Genomic DNA, 22,528 nt, shown 5'->3' on the forward strand with positions numbered 1-22,528 from the left:
TGTTTTTGAATCCTACTTTACGACTTCCCTTTTCCTTCATAAGCTCGTAAATTTGTATCCTAGTCCTTTTCCACATCACATTTTGAATAATATTTCTCCCTTTCTGTCCTCAAACACTCAATATTATTGTTATGTACTTGTTCATGTTTTCCTTGCATTATTTCTATTTTCCGGAAACCGAATCATCCTCTAAACGACGCTTACTATTACAATACTGAAGCATACTGAGGTTCATTGCCTTTAGAACCATCACTCTTCTCTGTCATTCCTTCCGTATGCGCAGCAGATGAGACATTCACATACTTTGTTGCTTTTGTTAGTAATATCATTAAATCATTTTTCATTGTTTCCTGCAGAAATCTATGCATCCAATTTATAACATTTATTTGCTAAATTGCCATAATTATTATTGATCTTACAGGTTATGCCATTCCTTCCACTCAGTTAGCAGTGGTTACTATCGGTTACGGAGGGGAGGGGAGTGAGTTGCATGTGCGACACTGCCGCATCAACTTTTAGGTCCACTTTAGATTTCAATAGGTGGATTGAAACAACCAAATCTGGGAAATTTGTTGAAGAAAGAAGTGATGACATCTAGTACTGGCGGGTGGTTTTTTCTCTTCTGTTCATTCTCTCAAAGCCACCTGTTCCCTTTCCCCTCGGCTCTCTTTCTCAATCGCTTTTGTCTGCTACATAATAAACCCTATCTGTTAAGGATTCTGCCTCGAATATTTATGTCCTACTGATCAAAAATGTAATAAAAGTCGATAACAATGAATAGTGCTAGTAAAATAATAATAAATTAATAATTATGTAAATTAATTTGCTGGAGGAAGCATGTTACATCATATCTCTAAGGTCATTTTTTTATTTTGTGTCTTTGACAACAGCTAAATTCAACTTCTTCTCTTTGTTAGTCCTATTCCAACCTTTAGCTTCTTCTCTATAAGTGCAGTATTTGCGCATCATTTATATTAAGACCAGATGAGGAGCGATTACTTTTTGTAGTTTTCTTTCTACGTTACGCAGCTGTTTCGTACAAAAATTTCCAAAGACTTTGTTGAATTTCAGAAAAAAAAGTTAAAACTTAGACTTTCTTCGTGTAAATCTCTTTGGGAAGCGACCGTTTGATTTGTTGACTCTATTTGTCCCGAAAGACAGAATGATTAGTAGCATAATCCTCTTACTATGTTTGTCATTCTTGAAGCAATGGCTATTATTTTTGACCCAATAGTAAACGACTAGTGCCATTCTAGCTTCAAGGTATTGGGATATTAGTTTTCTCAAAAATTCCAGACTACTAATTTGAACAAAAATTCTTTAAAAAAGGCTCCAAAATTCAAAAAATGTGATGCTAGAGTTTTGATAATGCCAGCTAATTGTAGTGATATTCAGTCTTCTCTCTCTCTCTCCCTGAATTTTGATTTAGAAACAGCAAACCGAATTTTGCCCAGAAATCTTTATCGGATATTTAATGGGCTAATCCGTACAAGCAAGTATTCAATTATTCATTCAGAATTAATTTCTCCATTACTTTGAGAAACTAATTTTCTAAATTGTTATTAATTTCCTCTCCCTCCAAAGATCACATATCAATGACTAAAACATTATTAATATCATTGATCAAAGTGTTTTTCTCAGTCATTAATTTTGGTTTTGTATCTGTAAGAGAGTTTTTCACTGCTAAATTAGAAGTTTTTCGATAGAATAGTAGTAAAATAATCAGTTTCTAAGACACTGTTCTTCTTGATATCCTATGACCACTTTTTGCTTCCATTAGGAAGCACTAGGAGCTACTTCTTCTCTATGAATTTTTCAGTGTTGTATTATTGTATGTCGAATTTGGCCTTAAACCCATTCAAGTAGAGCTCATCAACAAATTCTGCATCCCACTGCTCCTTATTTATAGTTGTTTGGAAAATCATGTTGCATAGCAATAATGTATTTTTCAAATATTGTGACATAAGTAAATTGTGTCTCAGCAATTGCATTTTCGAAATTTATGTTCGACAATTGAATTTCTGAAATTTGTATCTCGAAAATTGAATTTCCAAAATTTGTTTGCTGACAATCTTGATAGACATTAATTTTTGTTGATTAAAAAAGCACCAGAGATCTACTACCAACCCATCACAGTTGGGTGGAAAGGAGAAAGCTTCAGCACAAACTTTAAGCTTCAAGTTGAAAGAAAAACAAACATCGATTCCAAAGAGAAGTTTATTTATTAGTCTTCTTTCAGCGACAAAAAAGTTGCGCCCAGCCTTCTGCATTCTTTTACTTCATCATGTGAGAGGGTTTGCATACGTATTATTTTTGCCACCGGTCGACGACGTTTCGTTACGGAACTCAAATATAGCAATAATACGCCTTAATGCGAAAACATTTATTCTTTCCTGTTTCTTCCTGCTGCGAAACCGAAAGGGTTGCTACGATCATAAGACTATGTTTTGTGATGTAAAAATCTATGCGATCCCCATCGATAATCAAGAAATAAACTATTTTTTTAATTCATTTTTTCGTTCATTACTTTGCTTAATTCTGATTGCTGGAAGCAAATAATGGCGATGACACCAGAAATTACAGTAGAAAAAGCTTCCATTGCACCAGAAACTCCAGAAAATCAACGTCGCCAATATAACAGAGTTAAACAACAACAAGGACAATTGCTGGAACCACAGCAGAGTTCGTCATCCTATGATTACTGCCATTATTATCATGATAATTCAGATCATCGGCAGAATGCTTCTCCATCCAAACAACAGTCACTTTCATCACCCTCCGTTACTTTATCATCACCAAAACTGACATTTCGTGAATCGCTTCGTGACTTACATGTTCCCAAAATTTGGTCTAACTTACGAAAATCAGCTTCTGAAATAAGTCTAGTCTTGGAAGCGATGCGTTCCGGATCTTTACAAACGCATGGAATACCACCTTTACCAGGTATTACGGTTGGCGGTGTTACGGTTGGCGATAATGCTCCCAAGTCGATCCGTGTTTCGGCAGTGAAAAAACGAAAACGTCGTAAAGCATTAGTCAAGTGGCAAAATTATTCACCGCATCATCTCAACGAACAAATACGATATGGTAATTAATTAAATCACTTTTTAAATTTTTCTAGCATATGGATACGAAAATAAATAAGTTCCTTCTTTTTCTTTACTTTATTTTATCAGATAATTCATTGAAGGACACAGTTCTCTACTTGATCTCAAAAGTCTTGACAGCATATTAAACTACTAAAATGTTTTCTCATTAACTGCTATAATGTCCACATGTTTTAATGCCATTTCTCATCGTTGCCAATATTAAAAAAACTTAAAATTCTTTCTGTTCTACATGAAATTTTCCTGCGTATAAATATTATGAAATATGACATATTGACCATAAGTTAATTGCATTATAATAGACACATTTACGCCAACTTTTGGCAAACTGACACTTTACTCTTTTTCATCGATGGAACAGTTGTTGTTGGCGCAGACGGATGTTTAGAGAAAGATTTACAACTGGAAACGTTCTTCAACATTTCCAAGAATCATTCAGCTGTGCACTATGCTTTACACATTGTGGCAATTATTGGATATGTTTATGTAGCAGAAACTGCTCAAATATACCTCATTAATGAAAATTAAGAGATCGATGTGAAAGATTAATTATTAACTAAGCTTAGGCTTAACTTGATTTAGTATTCGATTAAAATAGTATAAACATCCTAATTAATGGTGGCACAAAGATGAAATTATCAACTGATAAACAATGAAAGAAAGAAAAGATGCATGGATCTAATGAAATCACTACAGATGGTTGAATTAGAATGGGACAGTTTGGAAAAGAATTTGAAAAAGGAATGCTTGATGATTCTGTCGATTTTTCGTACTTTATGTAGTAGTAAAATTGATTTCCACTTTAATGAGTGTTCCAAAAATTATAAAGGACAAAGCGACAAGCTCAACTTTATTTTCTTTAGAAATTGCAACTTATCCTTTGAATCGACTTGTATTGTTCATACATTTATAATATAACTAATTTATTCTATTTTAAACTAGAAACTCATATATCTTTTATTCATGTTTTTATTACACAACCTTTTTCGTTATATTAAGTTTCAGAAATAAGGTATGCGTTGTAAGCTTAAATTGAATTTCACAAGCAATATATCTCTGTAATAAGTTGCAGTGTTTATGATAGCAGCGGTTTAGAAGAACCGAAATGATAAGTTCAGAATGTAAGTGCTGGTTATCAGTAGCGTGTCCATTGATCATAATGCATAGATCACAGCTAACAATTGATCTTCATATTGCTACTACATTCAAAACTATTTTGGACAATTCTAATTTATTTACAGAATAATAAGAGGAATAAATTTCAGTAGTCTTACTGAACGAATTACAATGAACATTCTTCATGGAGTGCGAAAGAATTAGCTGAAATAGAGAAATTAATATTTCTTTTTTAAAGTCATAAAATTGCTATTTGTAGATGTTCTCAAATTTCCACTATTGCAAGCTATCCATTCTTCTGTGTCCATTAGCTCAGGTTAGAATCTTTTACTCACGAACTTTTCAAGTTTTATATTAATATCGTAAATTGTTCTTAGCAATCCGTATTTCTCTTTTACTTCATAAAATTTGCGCTAGATAAGGATGAAATTAATAGGACAATTTGGATTTGTGAAACTGGAATAAGATATGATAACGACTAAAAGAATGTTTCATCCTTTATGAGAGGTAGAATTTGCTAATCACTATAAGATGCTAGAGCTTAATAATCATTATAAGAAGAGCCAACAATTACTTTAATGATTATTCGATAATCACGATTATAGTGATCATGAGGTAGAAGATTACTAAGTTTTCCTTTGAAAACAGGGAATATGCCGTATCAAAGGAATTCAAGGCTAGAAAAAGATGAGATTAGGTACATAAAAAGTAAAATTCATTCTGGTTCTTGAGGTATTGGAATAATGTCGCAGAGAGTAAAAAAGCTTAGCAAGCATTCCATTTGAAACATTCAAATGCTATGGATTCATTCTTCTCCTAACGAAACCGGCAAATATCCGGTCCTTTTTAATGTTTTTAAAAGACTTACCAAAATTTTACTTCCCTAGCCTAACTTTTCTGAATAATTTTTATTAATATTGATCTTATATGAGCTTCAGTACATTAAGCTTCTATATATTTATTGTATTTATGCAACGAATCTTAACACACCTGTGAGACCTTAGTATTCTTTAATCTAAAAAGTGCAGATTGTCTAGTTTGTTTGGTCAGTTTTTTGCCGACTTTAAGTTCACCAAAATAACACTTAATATGATTCAGACCTGTATTTATCTGAATGCACTGCTTAAGGAAAGGTTATTTCCAGAGAAGTTCTTTAAAAAAGCTTTGAAAAGATTTTACCTATCAAAACTATAATAAACATGGAAGTCTTCTGTTGCAACAAATCATCATACTCTCATTATTTCGTTTCAACTCAACTGAATTGAGATGGGTCTTGGACTTAGATAAAACTAAGCAGTTATAATTTAAACAGTTTACAATTATTTATCTGTCATTTAAGTTTTGCATGCGTACTAATTGAAGCGTACTAATTGAATGTCTTTTGTACCTTACTGAGCAAACATCGTCACTGAAAATGTTTCAAAATTATGAAAGTTTTGAAAAAATTTTCAAAAAAAAAAAAAACCTATTAAAACCACCTGAATGTCAACAAATGAAAATATTGATTAATTCAGTTTCTTCTATTTACGCAATCTTGACGAATTTCAAAGTGGACTGATACAATACTATTTGCTTTACTTAGGAAGTGGTTTCATAGTATTATCAGAGATTTTGTGGTCCCATTTTTGAGCGATATGAAAGATACTGTTTAAAATTCATTTCATTTTTAGATAGATAGCAGCCTGCAAGTCTGTCACTTTTTTGTAGAAGAAATTGAGGATAACTAAATGTACTGAAATTTAATGATTTCTGTCATTGAGCAGTATTACTAGCCATGAAGTTAAGCATCATATTGCATATTTCTATAAAGAAAGAAAAAAAAGTGGAAATGCTAATTATGCTTAACTAACTTTGGCCAATTATAAGAGTCATATTCACCATCGGACAAAGATTGTTGAATCGTGTCAACAATGGGACAAGCTACTATGTTCAATTAAGGAAAATTTTACGATACACTTGTTGGAAGATTGTCATTCTCAAGAAGTTCCACCTCAGATACATACGACCGATCAGGAAATATGTTTAACCACCTGACCATCAAAATTCACATCTTTTTACAATAAGTTTATTTTACCAATATTTTATTGCTCACTCCTGTAATTCTGTAAACATCAGTTCTGGTCACAGATACTTTGCATCTGTTTATTAAGATTGCGGAGTGCGCTTAATCATTTTTTATAATTCGCAAACTTCATTATCCTCAAAGCCATCACGAATTTCCACTAGAAACAGCTTATCTTTTGACTTCATATGTTTGTTGGTTTTTTGTCATAATGAACTGTGAGCGGAAAAATGACAATAATATTTTTAACTTTGGACAATAATTTTAATTAGCATTTTCATGAGAATCCAAAATGTTTTAGCATTTTTTTATTTATAAATTTTTTGGATCTGTATGTTTCTGGAGAAAGAGATGTATTCAAGTTATTCTCCATAGTTTAATTATTATGAAAATCATTTGCTACTTTATAGCATTTCTGGTTCAAACTTACCTATTAAATTACCTGAATATGGATCGTGGATATGGACCATTTAAGATACATACAACATCTGAGAGTTCAATGAGTTAAAGCTCTCTGAACATTTTCTTTGTCAACAAAAAACAGATGACATTGATTGTCACGTCACACATCACCAATTGTACATCCTGCTATGAAATATAATATTTGAAACATTTCGCTAAAATAAAATCGATGAAATCATCAAAAGTGCATTGTTTTTTGCAGTTGAACTATATCTTAGTCAGTAATTAATAATCATTTTTCATATCATTAAAGAAAAAACTTTAGACAAAAGTTTCTTTAAAAAAGTGTACTATATCTATTTAACAGATCTTTAAGGCTTATCGACTAATTTATAGGCATTAAAGGGTTACTTATCATTCTATAAATTGTACAACTTACAATAGATTGAATGCAGAAAACTTTTTGTTGATAACAAATTAATATCAAAAAGATCAGCTATTTTGTTTTAGTTGCATGTTCTTTATAGCAGTATCATTTGCAAGAAAACATAAAATATTCTTACTTTCAACTCTTCTCATGTATCTCCGTCCTTACTTCTCAATTATGTATTATATTTCCAGTATGTTTCGTTTAGATTATATACCTAGAAGACTAACTCTGTTAGTTTATCATTATTAATAGTTAGCATTCATTCATATGAAATAATATTGTTTTATCCATTGAAAAGCAATGGAAATGCCTTTAGAATTAAAACATTTTAATGTAACGCTTGCAATTACTTTTTCTTTTTTTGCTTTTATTGTTTTAAAATCGTTCTCACTAGAAAAATTCATTTGTTTAATTATCGAAAATTATTGTTCTTTTCAACTGCCGCATTTAATCGAAATGAATGTATGCGGTTATTTCAGCCATTGAGGTTTTATATTTCACATTATCGAAATTTCAACATATTAATTTGTAGTATCGCTGATTTCTTCAGCATTTCGATCAATCAAATTAAAAAAAAAAAGAAAGAATTACTTGATTGATTTCTCTCCGCTGAAGTTTTAATTTACTCATCCTCTTTTCATATTTTTTGATCGTTCATTTTTAAACAATGACAAAACGATAAAACCCAAAAAGCGAAGTAAAATTTTCATTGTTTAAATGAATTTGGTTTACATTTTACTGAAAAACAAAGATTTAATTTAAAAGGTTTACTGCAAATCAAAAGAATTGGTTGCGGGATTAGTTCATTTCAGTGCAAGAAGAAAAAGCGATGCAGGCAGCACCATCAGCGCCCATTGATGCATCTAAATTTGTTGCATATGTTACGGAACGACGGAAAAAGAGGATTTTGTTTAAAGGAGAATATATTGTGAGTTTTTTGAAAGGACAACAAGCGCACTTGTCACACTGCTACTGATATATGTACAAATATTTGCAAATTAGCTGTAGTTGGTTAGCAGTTTGTCTCGCAGAATTTTTTTCGTTTTATTGTCATCTCTCAAATAGGTAATACAAGTCTTTTTTTATCAGGTAAATGGCCCAGCTGTTAAGCAAATTATGAGGAAAATACTCGAAAATTTGCAGATGATATTACGTTCGGTGAATCCGACCAAATGTCGATGTGATATCGGTCAGGCAATGGAGAACCGTAATCAATTCCCTGATACGCTGCCATATGATTACAATCGTGTCATACTACGTATGCTCCCTGGCGACAAAAATTCCCACTACGCTAATGCTAGCTACGTCAATGTTAGTTCTTAAGATTGTACTTTTACTTCAAAATTTCACAAACATTATGAATTTTAAAATTCGAAATTTGCAATGAAACGAAAATACACTACTAGACTACTAATAGAAGTTACCAAGCTTTTTTATCTTCTGTTATGTTTTACTTCTGTTCTAAATTTAATTTTTTTCCTTTTTTTTTACATTATTCCAGTCTTCATTATCAAAACTGATTATTACAAACAAGATTAATCCTTTCTCGAAGTTCTTCGATGAACTACTCCTTTTCTAATTTTTCAAAGCTATTCTCATAGTGAAACTTTAAAATTATTCCATTCTAAAGAAGAAGAAGAAGGAAAAGAAATGCAAACACACAGCGTCACTCATTAATTTTCTTATTTAAGCCAGACAAGTGCGCCGCGAACGTTTCATTCAGCAATAGTCTTTATATATTCGTCCTTTCTCATTGATTTCCCCTTCTCAAGCAACTAACTAAATAAATAAGCAATTGATATTATTTTTGATTTATTTCAGAGTTGGCTACGTGAGAAGGCTTATGTTGTAACGCAAGCTGTTAGGACCAAACCCGCAATAGCGGAATTTTGGAGATTGATTTGGGAACTTGGGTCAAATTGTATAGTTATGTTAACTAAAGTTTTTGATTTTATGCGGGTTAGTTTGATTTTAACAATCCATAGTTAGTTTAGTTAACTCTAAAGCTACTGCAGCATATTGATTAATGACCTAGAACAGTATTTAACTTTTGAGTGATAATGATGGGTTAGTGTTTTTAATAATAATAATAATAATAATGAGTATAAGCTGTTGAAATAATTCTATCAAAAATATCATAAAAAGACAAGGTTCCTTCATTCAAAATAAATATAGGTCATGTGTCTTCAATATTGGCCTGCTACATCCAGTGAATATGGCCAAATCGAGGTAGAAACATTGGAGACCAAAAGTTACGCTCATTTTGTAAGTTCAAAGTTGCAATAATCAATAGAACAAATTGCTAGTTTAACGATGTTTCTTTAGTAGATAATTTTTTTGAAGATTGTAAAAATGAAGTTGAATTTTAAGTTGAATGAAACGTCTCATTTGCCTATTATGGCATCTATATAATAACCAATCAGTCACCTGAGATAGATTTAGAAAATAAATTTTTGAAAAATATTCCGGAAAAAGAATCTTCGGTCACTCGCATGTCATTTTTGTTCCTCATTTCTGAGATTGTATTCTAGAAGTTCCATTATTAGTAGACTGTGAAACATCTCCATATATTCCAACTTACATTTATTGAAAACTAATAGAAGACAGGGTTTATAGATCATACGTACGTTACGGTTATCAAAAGTGGATCCGGATGTGGGTCAGCAATCTCGCGTGATTAAACATTTTCATTTTACTGAGTGGGAACTGGACAGTTTACCGTATATTAGCGCCTTTATTGAATTACGTCGACGAGTTCGTCAGTACACTGACAAATTTCGTGCCGATGCACCAATTGTTGTACATTGCAGGTTTGTTTATTTCTGATTACTTTGACATCTTTTCAATAAAATTATTTGTGGTAATAGAATTTTGAAGAAAATATCATCGGAAAATATTAGTCTCCAAAACATACTTTTCCAAAAAAGGAAAAAAGAATGAAACAGACATAATTTAGCAAAAATATTGAAACTAACTTTTTTTCAAAGAGAACTTCTGTTCCTTTGGCAAAAGTAGAGTACTATAATAGTATATTTTGGTGAATCAAAAGTCAGATTCATCAGTGGATAATATTTTTAATTTCTTTCTATAAAAAGCATTGACGAAAGTCAGGTTTATGACAGAAAAGTCTGGAGCATGAGGGTGGTATTATCACCGTCGAATTTTCGATTGTAGAATTTAATTCTTTTAGCAAATCTTTCATCCAAAATGATACCTAAAAATAAAATAGACTTTGTACAACTACTATTAGTGATAATATATCAAAGAAAAAAGCTCACATAACTGGAAATGTGCCTTCATTTTATTCAGAATAAAATATGATTTGAAATTGGAAATAAAAGTTTGATAATAGGGGACGAAGAGAGGAAAAGGAAAAATAATTTTTGTTTACTTAGGAAAAATCGTGGCAAGCAAATTACTAATATTTAGAGAAACTTGAAACAGTAAGGTTGAAAAGTTTAAAATTTCCTGTTGGCTTGTGTAATTCATAATAAAATGAGCGGCTTGTTGACCATACTCATTAGCACATCGTCCAATAAGCACATTTGTTGTGCATCTCATATCACATAATAGCAAACTACATCGATGCGCACGCCCTAAAAATGAGCCTTCTTTTGGCCTGTTGAGCCAAAAAAACCTTGGGTGGGACTTACAGTTTTCTTCGCCCCATAAATAAAAGAAAGAAGTTTAACTAAGTAACACAATATTCACCAGTAATTGTATTAGCAGTATCTATGTAAGGACCGCATCTTTTTGCGCCACATTCAAGCTTTAATGCTGGTACTGCATGTCTATAGCAGGGCAGTAAATAAGTCATCTGAAAAGTATCAAAGTATTATTTTGAAATCATCTTTATTCATATCTTTCAATTAGAGAAAAATATGGGAGTGGATTTATCCCTGGTTTCTTGCTAAGTTATCGATTCTCGTTGAACTAGCAATGTTCTTGAAAAGAAGTGACAAGTACCATGCAGCTAACATTGCTTGATTTTAGCTATTAGGATTTGAAAACAATTTGACAAATTCAAGCTTAGATTAATTCTCTTATTCAGTGTAACACTTAAAATGGTTGCCCATCTTTTATAGTTACTACTTACAAATGACTTTTCAATATTTTTTTTTCAAAATAAAAAATTGACTTCTTTATAATGATGCTTGCAAATGAAATCATTCATATTGAATTGTATTATGAAACCACAATTACGTAAGCACAAACTATGCTGATCGTCTAGGTGACAAAACAGTTTGAGATCGTTTTCATCTACTAATGGCGGAAAACTGATACTGCCAAATGCCATGTGCGCCTAAAAATAACAGTTTGCGACGGAATGACTGTCCATGATTATGGCTATCTTACTCCAAATAAATGGAAAAACAGAACATTTCTGTTTCTTCGAGGAGAGGAAAATGTTTTGAGAATTTAGATAATTATGTGTGAAGATGAATAGGATTTGTAGTTCAGTTTACACATGTTTCCTTGGTCTTTTAATTCTTTTTCTGTTATAAAAGCAGCTCTTCGATCGCTATTTTATGAAATGATATTTTGAAAAAAACCGAAAACTTGTTCCAAAGTTTCTTTCCAAAAACAAAATTTTTGTTTTGCTCTGACTTTTACAATTTGCATCTAGTAGACAGTGGTGTGACAAACCACCACTGTCTACTAGATGCATACACAAAATTATCATTTAAGTACCTTGACCATGTCAAGACCGAGTCGTAAATTGTCGTTACATTTATTTTGGCATATTTTATCCTTCAGTGCTTCCGAATTCACTGTTCTGAATGATTCCCAGCGAATACGCTGCTCTTCCTGCTCCGCCAGATCCGATTCGATTTGTGCCAAGTCAAATGCTCGCTTACTTCTAACAATCTTCTGTAGGGTCAGCTCTAAAAATTATCCAGCTTGATTAGAGTTATTATTTTAATTAATTTCTAGATATTGGAATTTGTTTGGGTTCTTTCGATTAATTTGACATTTTCTTATGAAAATTGTAAAAGTTAGGATGAGAAATACCTTGACTTCATTAATTCGAGGATTTTTTCAAACACTAATTTGTAACATTTGTGAGTTTCGAAACGAATATTTGTAAATTACTGCCACAGTAATTTACAAATTATCAAGCTAAATCCTCAAGTTTTTCTAATCCAAAAAAAAATAGTCAGTTTAAGTATTTTTTAGTTAGAAAAAAGTACGGAAAGCAAAAGTCCTTAATCCTTAATTCATTTTTTACTTAGCAAAATCAATTGACTATACAAAGAACAAAAACCATAAGAGCGCAATTACTTTCATTCTTCCCTTAAAACACTTCAGTGTGCTTGATAAAATTGCTTTTTTGCTGTGAATAAATTGATGGAAAACAGTTGCATGCTTCTATTCTAATATATTTGTCAACATAGATTTAGATGTATTTATATCCTAGTAATTACCAACCTAATTTATATATTGTTAGATGGATAATACTAATAAAAACGGCTCATAAATAAATAATAACAATTAGCTGAAATTCATTCAGGTGATATTTTACTTCACTTCAATTAATTTAAATTTGAACTAATCAGAGGAAATGGTATAATTCTTACCTGTTGTTTGCATTTCAGAAGTTATAAAATGCAAAAACAGCGTAAGAAAAAGCTTCACATTGCAGTGCAAGGAATTCATTTCAGCAAATAATTTTAATTTCATTATTTTCCCGTTGTTTAGTGACAGTTCATAGCTGTTGTGTTTCCTTCTCCAAACATCAATTAAATCGAATTTATTAGAATCATTAATATCTAAAGACGTTGTTTTAAATGTACATAAATTAAATTCCAAAATGCGCGCCTCATTACGGAAAATAAGCAAAGATTGCCGGGATCTGGGAAAAAATTGTTCAAAATTGTTGTTAGATTGCTTTTAATGCATGAATACAAGTTTGATTCTTAGCATACTGTTTGTCGAGCACAGATATCTATGATCGATGAGTCTTATATTAAGAATCAAACTTGTAATCGTGTTCCCAAAATTATTCAGTAAGACTTATTTAGATTACAAATTAAAGGACAAAGAATGTATGGATAAGTGGTTTTAGTCTTTTTTGTATTTTTCAAAGTTAAAAATATCAGAAAAGATTGCATATTTTAATCCATGCAATTCTTTATTTCTATATATCAGTTTTTTACTATAAATTATATTATACAAGATTCCGACCGATTAAATTCTTAATGGTCTAAATTGTTGAGGGACCCGTGATACGTTCATGCGTGTCAAGATACGTTTCTTTACACGTATTCAGAGCAGTTGTTTAACCTTATTAGAATCGATGCATAAGAGATCAACAGACTTTGTGTCAATAAGTTTCTGCAACGCACTGTTAATATATCGAGCAGAATTCATTTTAATACAATTCTCTCTCTCTCTTCCTTATTATTTCATTTGATAAAATTTTCGTATTTATTTAGTAATTTCTTACGGAGGTAATTAAAGAATCATGTAATTAATACCCAAATTGGAATTTGAAGGATGGGATAAAATTAAAAATGCCGGAGTTTTTTGAGAGTTAATTTCTGTAAAGAATTTGAGCTCTACTTCGATCTGAGAATTCTGAACAAATCTGACCTTTTTTATTTCCTACTTATTTTTGATGTAATTGTTGAAGTTTAGAATTTTTGGGCTTCTATTTCTGGAAATATAAAGGATGATTTTTCTCTTCACAGGACGGAAGATAGCATAGCTTAATGAAACTCTTTAATCAGAATCGTTTACTTCACACGATACAAGGAAATACTAAAAAAAGAAAAAAAAAAAAAAAAAACGATTAGAAACGAAATTCAAAACAAAGTATTTGACTACCGCTAATGTCTCATTAGTGAAATAGTTCTTAGCAACATCTTTTTTCGTTCCATTGTTGCGCAATTTCTGTTTATTATTAGGTAAAATTTTTAGAAAAGAAAGATGAGAGGAATAAAAGTCCAGAAATGTGTTTTTGAGCATTCTGAAACTAAATTACCTATTTTTTAACAATTTGTTAAATCCAGCATAAAAATAGACAACAGAAGAAAAGAAAGAGAAAGGTAGAAGATCGAAAGAAATGGAAAATGATTTTCGTTTTCTAATGCACCATTTTCTATAAGATGCGTTGTTGGCTTTAATAGCATCAAATGAGCAGTTCTGGGCGGTTCTGCTCACTTTCTGTCAATTCATTTTATTTTGAGCAAGAAAAGAAATCTGAATTCATTGACGGCTGTCATATTTTCTCACGTTAGTTCTCTTATGGAAAGGGTCAAGCATTTTAATGACTTCCGTCAAAACTTGTTTAGAGACTTGTGAGCAGAGTAAAATTCACTTTTAGATATTCATTTCGAAAACGTGGATTAGTTTTTTAAAAATTCACCAATTTTTAACTTTGATCTAATATGTTTTTATGTAGTCTTTGTCTACTTGATATAATCTATGAGAGAATAGGAAGTCTCTTTATTGTGTTCATTTTTAGACTTAGTTATATATATTAGTAAAAAATATGGAGAAAAACGGTAATCAGAACTCATTAATGCCAGATTACTGCTTTTTCTTATAATAAACTTTTCTCAAGGTAATAAAATTATTATTTAATCAGAATTTTCATTTCTACTCAACTTAATGAAACATTTGACATTTATTCTATATTCAAATTCTTTGAATTTTTAAAAAATTCTTTGAATTATTTGTGCTGGGACTTGAGTTAGACTTTTTAGCTTATCAAACACTGAGTAGGGTACCATATTAAGCTAAATTGCAATAGATAAGCCTATAAGAATTACACTTGCAAGCACATCTTAAGGATTTATTTCAATTTTTAATTCCATCAGTTATTACAAGATGAAGAAGGAAATAAAGACGAGAAGAAAAAATTGTGGAATAAGTGTCAGAACCGAAGCTATCTCACGTTTTTTCACATGCCACTTGCAAACGCAATGTATTTTCTTAGGAATTTTTGAAAATACATTTACATTTGCATGTTTTTGCAGTTTTCCAGTAGTTAAGCTAAATCTTAGATTCAATGCGATAATACCTTTGAATTTTTTGCACAGCCTGTGCAAACTTATTTTTGGACTCGTAAATATAAAATAGTGAAAGTTGAAAACAAGGCATGTTTCCTAAAGTAATAGTATCATTGTTGCAAATAGTGGGTTTTGCAGTGCAACTTAAATTCCATGTAAAAGTGTAACTGTAAGAAATAAAAAATTGATAATTCTCCGAGTCAATTTTTTGAGAATGTTTTGATTTTATATGATCGGGCATAAAAGTCATCCCACTGGTTTCAATTCAGCGAAAGCAACACAAACGCGTTTTCCTTCCTCTCTATTTGATGCACCAAACCTTGCTAGCTAGTCAAACAATTTGTCAGTTTGCTATTTTTGTTTTCTAATTTTACAATCAGAAATTGTTTAAGTTTACAATTAGAAATTGTTTTCGTTCTGCACCTTGAAAATGAAAAGTTCCACTTTTGTTGCATATGCATAATCGCTATTGCTAAAATTCTGCAGTTCTCAGCACTGATTTATTTAAAATTATATATATGTTAATTAAATTAAGATATGAAGTTGAAAATTTTGAGAAAAATTAGTCGAGTTAATCAGATCCTCTACCCGTTTCCATTTTTAGCAACGGTGGCGGTCGCAGTGGCGCATTTTTGGCATTGGACGCAAATTTGGAACTTTTGAAGAAGACAGGACAGATTGATGTATATGAATATGGTAAAATATTAATTAATGCTCGACCTCATCTGATCGATTCGGTAGATCAGTACCAATTCATTTATGATGCTCTCGCTGAGGTCGGCTTAACTCAAATGAATTTCTGTTTTTTTTTATTTTGTTATCTGCATGCTGATTGATTTCAGCTAAAGCAGTCCCTATTGTCATCCAATCTCCTTTTTAGCCTTAGGATTTTAACCTCTTAGCACTTGGATCCGAATTTTCTTTCAGTCTTTGTCTTAACTGCAATCTTCAACTCTTAAATTAGTAAATGATTCCTTCGTTGTTTCAGTACCTACTGAATATCACACCTGGAAAATTTTAGGCAGTCTTGTGTAATATCGAACCGATCGAAATGTGGAAATTGAAGAAAAGGAGTAGTATGTACAAAGCGAAGAAGAATCGCCAGGTAATGGAAGCACAGGTTGCTAATGAAGCTAAGGTTAATAATATTTTTATAATTTCTTTTCACTTTTTATTATCCAAGCAAAATTTTCACAAGATTTTGAAAGTATTTGATGAGAAAGCTTAAAAACTTCAACCAAAACTTCAATTTTCGAAACAAATATTTTACAGTTGCTAGTAATGTTGACACCTACGTTGAGGATTGGTGATTGTGCTGGTGGTCATCGGTTAGAGAATCGCGGTAAAAACAGGGACGTAATGGTAGTACCACGTAAGTTCTTATACTATATTATTTCTTTCTAATTAAACTATTTCCTTAATATGTCATTTAGATATTACAGATATTTTCAAAGCTTCTTTGGAATATGTATTAATGGCATACTTTTTTCGCTTATTCAAATTCAGTTGCAGCTGACCATGCTCGACCGTATTTACAAACGTTACACGGTGAAAGCAAAGATTACACTTATATCAATGCAGTTGAAGTAGATGGTTTTAGACGGAAGAATGAGTTTATCGTAACGGAGTGGCCGAAAAATTCAACACTGGATAGTTTCTGGACGTTGGTTTTCGATCATAGTTGCCATACCATTATTAATTTAAGTAATCAGGGGCGTTCTCGAGTAAGTTTTCTTTGTAAAGCCATTTAAAAAAAAAAAAAAAAAAACAGTAAATAATCCAAATAACTGACGAAAGATGACTAATTAATATTACGTTGGTTTTCGATCATAGTCTATTCATTAAATTTATACGAATTTCTCATCCTCAAAATAAGTATTTCGTTTAATAGGTACTGTACTTCGAGCTTATGCAAATTCTAAAACTCTGCTCTTTCAGGCATATCCAACATTCCTACACAGCAAAGGAAAGCACACATATGGGCCTTTTGTTGTCGAAATTTTAAATCATCATCAATATCCATCAATGACCTCTCATATGGTCAAAATTATGAAGAAGGTATGTGTCTCGCACCATTAAAATACATTAAAATCAATGTATATGCAAATATTTTCGAATCAGTTGATTACTATGAGAAATTCATTATTTTTTGCCTCTTTATGGTCGTTTATCTTTTTCCAATTTAAACCACGTTTGTTTATCTACTTTTTACTGAAAAGTTCTTGTTCTTCTGCCAAATCTCTCAGTGTAAATTTGTTTCTCGACTTTTATTTTTTTGAATTTTTCCAAGCAAAGTTTTCGAATTTCCATTTCTTAAATTACAGTTTTCACTTCAGCATATCAATTTCTGATTTCTCTTACACTATTACCATCATGTACTGGAAAAGTGATAAAAGACTGATTTCAACAATTCTAAAAGCATATATCTTATCGGAACGAAATATGTCACTGTGACACTGAAAACTGTCAAAGAGTAAAAGAATTAAGACATAGTTTTTAACCAAAAATTGCGATAGAAAATGCATATTCTAGAAAACAGCTCACGTCATTTGTGGACGTAAATGATTTGAAACTCGTCGTGGCATGTTTTTCTGCCATTCCAAATGTTTTGTATCGAAATCTTTTCTCTATCTATCAAAATTGAATATTCTATTGTTATCCAAATTAAAAAGAAATGAAATGAATTTTTTTATACTTCATGTTATTAGTATTGACTTCATTGTTCTATCCACTCTACTCTAACAAGAATGACACTTGATGGTCAGTTGACGGTTCCATTAATATGTATGAGATCAAGACTCGCTGCTTAAATGTGCAACTATTGCTAATCACGAATTTAGCGAAGTTCTCTCAAACGGTACTGACATGAAAATTTCCTTCACGAAAGAAATTTTCATGTCAGTACCGTTTGTATATATTATTTTAATCCTAATTGGTATGTTATTTTTTATTTTAATCCTAATTGGTATGTTATTTAAATCCTTCAATACTTCTGAAGTTCTTCTACATTACGGTTTCTTAACTAGATGATAAGATAGTTGTTTCTACCTGAATGAGACAGAAGTTCAAATTAAAAATGAATGTTTTAGTCTGAATTTTACCCGAATTAATATTCTTTAAAAATGAGTCACTTAAAGAGAGCTAATATATTTTTCCTACTTAAAACAAAACAGACAATATGTGAACAGTATGAAGAATTGAAATTGAGTAGAATTAATTGCTTCTATGTAAAGGGAATTAAGAGTATTTGACTTGAGCAATTCAATTAGTAATATTGTGAACACACTCACTGTGTGATATTTTCTCTAAATTGCTCATTTTTAACTTGTTCTGCTTTGTTTCATTTCTTTTTAACAAATTATTTTTGGTAGTATTTTTCTTTTTTATTCTTTACAAAAATTCCTTGCTGAGTTTTCTTTTTTGGAAATTCACAGACAAGCCCGACATACATTAAAATTCTGAAAGAGAGAGGGAAGGAGTGATAGCAAGTATTGCAAAGTGAAACATCTAAAATGATATTTGAAGAGAGTAATCCAGTTGGGTAATTTCTTTTATCTTAATTCACGTAAGATTCCAACAATGCTAGTTTTATTTCTAAAGATTAGACTAATAAACTTAATTTTGATGCAAAATTTTTTCATTTTTTAATATCGTTTCTCTTTTGTCATTTTAATAGATAAGTTTACGATTTACATTTATCTTTGTGTGGTATTTTTAATTTAATTTGGAATGCTTTAAATCACCAAAAAATACAACCTTAAAAGTTACAATATTAAATCTGCGCTACAATGCGAAAGGCTTTAAATAATTCTGATACTAGAAATATGTTGCAATAAAGACAAATACAAAATAGTTTCTTTTTTCTTAAATTATTCTTAGGATTGTTGAATGATTTTCTATATCCTCCTATTGCTATTTTCCTTGTGGTGCCAACTTTGCTTTCTGATATGGTACCTATTCAAAAGATTCAGATACTTTCTACGTCTTATTAAAAGTTATTTTCAAAAAAGACACAGCACAATAGTATCAAAAAGTAAAGTGGCTTTATCTATTTGAGGCAAAAAATTAAATGAAAATAAATGAAATAATTTCTTTAAAATGGAAGTGTTTACTTTCGTTGATTTGTTCACTGATCACTAAATCGATAATCCATAAGTAATTAGATTCCCTTTCTCAGATCAATCAAGAAGTTCTTTTTTTATTTTTATTTCTCTTCTTAAAAGTTTTGCTGTTGTCATTCTATGCATATTTTCAGTTATTTATGATCTCAGAAATAATGGCAAACGGTACCAATCAACAGCAGTTGGAAGCCGAAGTTAGAATATGTTGTGTTATACAGGTAATAATACTTCAATGAGCAAAATGACTTTGACTTATCATTTATTGTTTTGAAAATTTCTCCAACAATAAAGAAAAAGTGAACTTGTGAATATCTAATTGGTAGACAATTAACACTTTCTAATTTTTTATCTGTGCAAATTTTTAGCTGAGAAAGAAACGAATGTATGCCTTAAGTTATTTGATTTTTAGCAAGTCACTTCTTAACTCAAAATTTTCAAAATATTTTTTAATTATACTTTCGAAAGCCTTTAGATTCGAATGTGGCCAATTGAAAACAAGGTTCCATCATCAACTTCTGGTCTTATTGATATGATAAAAATGGCTCGCAGCTGGCGGAAACGTGCCCCAGAAAGACCGGAAACAAAACCCACAATTGTTATGTCACAGTAAGTACAGAATCCATTCTACACTTGTTTTTTATAACTCTAAATTACCAGGAAAAGATAGATGTCATTTTTTTGAGCATAAAAACAAAATTGGGAAGTTACATTATTTGAATAAAAATATTTTGAAGTATGTTAAGTGCAGAAACTTAGTCAAAATTTTAGTCTGAATTTTATCTAATTTAAAACATAGTTCATTCATTCATTAATTCATCTGACATTTTTTAAGTTGATTGAGTACACCAAAACTCAATTTGCTCTTGAAATTCCAGTTACTGAAGGTAAATAAATAGATTTAAATGACGTCATTTTTGAAGTAGGCCAGAAATGTCAGATGAATTAATGAATGAATCATGAAGTTGATGTCTTTCATGCTGTCAAATTGATTAGAATGAACAGACCACAACTTGTTGACAGAGTAAATTTGTTCACTCACTAATTTTTGTTTTATAAAGTCAAAGATCCATGGAATTATTTTCTTTGATAGATACTTCACTTTTTAATAAGTTTATTTCCAGTAATGGTGTAAATCGATGCGGCATTTATATAGCTGCTAATGTATGTATTGATCAAATGGATATGGATCATGAAGTTGATGTCTTTCATGCTGTCAAATTGATTAGAATGAACAGACCACAACTTGTTGACAGAGTAAATTTGTTCACTCACTAATTTTTGTTTTATAAAGTTGCAGCTAATTAATAGTCAGTGCTTATTGGATTAGAAAGTGTTAGAAAATGACTTATTTATCTATAAAGTAATCTTAAAAGCTAGTGCTTATGTTAGGAATGACTTATTTATAAAAAGTAATTTCAATGACACTTTGTAATTGTAAGATTCGATATAAAAGTATAATAAAAATGACTGTTTTCCAACTTATTTTCTTGCTCACAAGAATAGAAGACAACAGGTTGACAATCTTATTTAGTTGTATAGCAATTTTATGAAAGAGTTCAGTAATTAATGACAATTTATGTTCGATTTCTGAGTGTCTAAGTTGTGAAAATTATTTACAAATTAAAATTTTATTTTCAAGAAATATTTTTAATAAAATTTTAGTAATGTAATTTTAAATATATAATTCAGGATGAATATAAATACTTGTATGATTTGATGCTACACTGGTACATGACCAATCCGGAATATCGTATTTTTGACCAAAAAGAGGAATCACGAGATTCAGCATCGCAGAATAGTTCGTTACGTAATTTAATACGCTCCAGTAATCCAACAACTATTTTGAATGCTAACCATATTAGTTGACGATGGATGAATTGTAGGGCACTAATCATTTTGGTCATCTTATAACACCAATGCTGATCGATTTTCGCAAATAATACGGAAATCATGAGTAAAAAGAAGAAATGAAGACGAAGAAAAGTTAGCTTTATTCCAGCTTTACTTTATTAATCCGGTTCAGAACAAAATACTACGGCTATCACTTGTTATTATCTATCATTATTTTCTTCAAATTTGAGCTTTTCAGAACACTTATTATTAGAAATTTAGGATAGTTATGTAAATTAAAGTTGGAATAATTATTTCTGTAAGTTTCCCAGATTAGATAAATGGTAAAATAGCTTTAAAAAAAGATTGAATGAAAATTTTTATCCTTCTTGCTTAATCCTTATATTTTGTTCCTGACCTATCAAATTTTTGAGCAACCTAAAAACTTCATGAAAATCGGGTCATCTTTTTTAAGTCTTAGAGTAATTTTAGAGCAAATAAAATACTTAAAATTTGTTTCCATCGACATTTTCTAAATTGTGGTTTCTTTGATATGTATAAAATTATGGAAACAGAAACACATTTTCCATTTTTATGTGTAAGTGTGTGTTCAAGAACTACGTAAGTTTTAAAATCGCTTGTTAAATTTTTTGAAAGCTTTTTTCCGAGAGCTTTCCTTCGTTCTATACTTTTTGTATTACAATTGATTCTTCTGTGTTTCATTAAATCGCTGCTCAAATGTGATATTTAAAGTTTTAATTTTGCTCAATAGCACTGTAGTTAAGTATTTTTTTTTAACGTAATTCGCCTTTCTTGCAAACTATGATTTGGCTCTCCTTACTGGTTGTTTCAAAAATTGAAATATTTTTTGCTTCAGTCTACATTTATCATTATTTTCTAAATTCTATATGTTGTAGGCTGGTGAAGATTTTACGTAATTTAATTCTGTCGAAGTCTGAAGCTTGAAATAAAATGTGAAGCTCGAATTCTAGTGATAAAGAGGGAAGAAAAATGTTATGCATAGAAAGGATTCACAAGCCCAATATTTGGAGAGCAGCGGAAGCAACTCAGAAGCTTAAGAATATCCGTCTAACAGGAAAGTCAACCGAAACATTTAAGGAAAGCAAAATAAACTCTCTCTCTCTCTCTCTGTCGAATTTATTCTGTTATGTTGGAATCATGCTGAAATGGCCAGACCCTGTATTCAAAAATCTGCAGATCAAGAGTTCATTACTTTTTATTCAATAGTCAAATAGAATCAGTAGTATATCGCACTACTGAATCTGTCTTCGATTTTGTTTTCTATTATCTTCATAGCGATACTTTTTTGATCCTTCAGGTTGATGCACTGATGTTTTACTTATCAAAGACTACCAGACACATGCATTACCTCAGCTTTTATTGAGGTGGTCAAAGCCCTCCGTCTATTTACCTGTCAGTTTCTC

At 30.8% G+C, this 22,528-nt stretch overlaps 2 protein-coding genes across 2 annotated transcripts; one reads left to right on the forward strand and one right to left on the reverse strand.

Moving 5' to 3' along the window:
* Positions 1 to 2,558: 2,558 nt before the first annotated feature.
* Positions 2,559 to 21,119, forward strand: Bm5777 (Uncharacterized protein; the record flags this gene model as incomplete). The annotated part of the gene is made up of 15 exons (XM_043078995.1): positions 2,559 to 3,087; positions 7,930 to 8,045; positions 8,261 to 8,428; positions 8,939 to 9,076; positions 9,293 to 9,382; positions 9,734 to 9,927; positions 15,737 to 15,908; positions 16,154 to 16,270; positions 16,405 to 16,504; positions 16,645 to 16,856; positions 17,071 to 17,190; positions 19,388 to 19,471; positions 19,726 to 19,859; positions 20,375 to 20,507; positions 20,943 to 21,119. The coding sequence occupies 15 exons, from the start codon at positions 2,559 to 2,561 to the stop codon at positions 21,117 to 21,119; spliced, it is 2,484 nt and encodes an 827-aa protein (XP_042934929.1).
* Bm5106 (Uncharacterized protein) lies at positions 10,505 to 12,775 on the reverse strand (the record flags this gene model as incomplete). The annotated part of the gene is made up of 5 exons (XM_043078996.1): positions 10,505 to 10,713; positions 10,829 to 10,934; positions 11,256 to 11,420; positions 11,810 to 12,003; positions 12,697 to 12,775. 5 exons carry the CDS (start codon positions 12,773 to 12,775, stop codon positions 10,505 to 10,507), a joined length of 753 nt encoding a protein of 250 aa, XP_042934930.1.
* Positions 21,120 to 22,528: the final 1,409 nt, after the last annotated feature.

Source organism: Brugia malayi (assembly GCF_000002995.4).
Source record: "Brugia malayi strain FR3 genome assembly, contig: Bm_v4_Chr2_contig_001, whole genome shotgun sequence".
In the NCBI taxonomy this organism is placed as follows: Eukaryota; Metazoa; Nematoda; class Chromadorea; order Rhabditida; family Onchocercidae; genus Brugia; species Brugia malayi.